This window comes from Olea europaea, unplaced genomic scaffold (genome assembly GCF_002742605.1).
Source record: "Olea europaea var. sylvestris unplaced genomic scaffold, O_europaea_v1 scaffold1738, whole genome shotgun sequence".
In the NCBI taxonomy this organism is placed as follows: Eukaryota; Viridiplantae; Streptophyta; class Magnoliopsida; order Lamiales; family Oleaceae; genus Olea; species Olea europaea.
The window spans coordinates 1-1,289 of record NW_019235091.1 but is presented as its reverse complement, the minus strand read 5'-3'; the positions used below and the strand labels follow the sequence as shown (position 1 = coordinate 1,289).

At 37.9% G+C, this 1,289-nt stretch overlaps 1 protein-coding gene across 2 annotated transcripts; it reads left to right on the top strand.

The window, feature by feature from the left end:
• The first annotated feature begins 182 nt into the window (after positions 1 to 182).
• LOC111377886 (mRNA-decapping enzyme subunit 2) lies at positions 183 to 1,283 on the top strand. Of its 2 annotated transcripts, none has more exons than XM_023001032.1 (3): positions 183 to 354; positions 627 to 713; positions 789 to 1,283. In XM_023001032.1, the coding sequence occupies exons 1-3, from the start codon at positions 196 to 198 to the stop codon at positions 813 to 815; spliced, it is 273 nt and encodes a 90-aa protein (XP_022856800.1). In that variant the 5' UTR covers positions 183 to 195; the 3' UTR covers positions 816 to 1,283. The 2 variants fall into 2 exon arrangements, with proteins under 2 accessions (XP_022856800.1, XP_022856799.1); XM_023001031.1 differs by having other exon boundaries at positions 627 to 730; positions 808 to 1,283.
• Positions 1,284 to 1,289: the final 6 nt, after the last annotated feature.

Here is a 1,289-nt window from a genome sequence, read left to right as displayed (position 1 = left end):
GTTCCCCCCATAAGTGCATCAATGCAATTCATAACCACTCTGAAGGAACATTCTTGCCAATCAATATTGATCCGATATTTAATTGATATGTATTTCTCGTAATGTTTATAGTTATGGCCTCCTGAAATCTGATCCCTTCTCTTCAAGCACATAACGCTCAAACCAATAAAATGTTTCTGATTTCATTTTGTGTGGATGCAGGTCATGGAGGAAACAGGTTTTGATTTTTCAAAACTTCTTAACAAAGATGATTACATTGAAATGATTTTTGGACAGCAGAGAGTGAGGCTGTACATAGTTGCTGGAGTGAAAGATGATACAGCCTTTGCTCCTCTCACTAAAAAAGAGATAAGTGTAAGTCATTTTTCCATTGAAAAGCCCAAAATTCGCCAACTTCATTTTGTGGCAATGCCTTTTTATCTTTAAGGTTGAACTTAGTTTTTCTTTTCTTCTGTTTTCTGTTCTGACCTTTGCCTAGATCTTTCTGGGAAAAAAGTGCAAAAGATAGGCTTTTCTGCTTATACATTGTGTGTTGTATACCTATAAATGCCTAAGTCTTGTGTGAATATTCGCATGTTTATCAAATCTGATTTAGGACAACTAAACTATGTTGGGATAATATTCAGGAGATTGCATGGCACCGACTTGATGAACTTCATCCTGCAAGTGATGATGTCATATCTCGTGCGACCACTGGCCTCAAGCTTTACATGGTTGCTCCATTTCTTAAGTGAGTTTGTTGGCATGCAGTTTGTGCGATCTCCTAACTGTGTATTGGTTTCTTATAGATCCAGACCTCTTTTGTAGATCTTTGAAATCATGGATTGCTGCTCATCCATCTCCCTTAGCACCTACAACAGACAGACCTTTGAAAGGTCCTCTCTCTCTCTCAACGTTCTGCTTCTCAATCTATTATCCCCTGACTTTTCAGTTCTATATTTTTATATCCTTATAGCACATGATAGACTCTAGTGGCCTCGGTTCAAGGCTCATTAATTTCTTCTTAATTGAAAATGTAAATACTAGAAAGGAGATGAACCTTGATGGTTTAATGTGCTTCTATCGGCAATTGATGCTTAATGACCTTTGAGTCTCGAGCATTGAAACAACTCCCCGTCTCGCATTGTTGTTAGATGCAGGGCAATATTTTGGGATTTGGACAAATTAAGTGGGAAAATTCTGACAGTATGACCATTTATATGGTGGCTTATCTTGGTAAGGCCTACATTTGCAAACCAGCCTTTATGGTTGGGTTGCGATGATAATTTAATGGGCGTGATTATCATTCT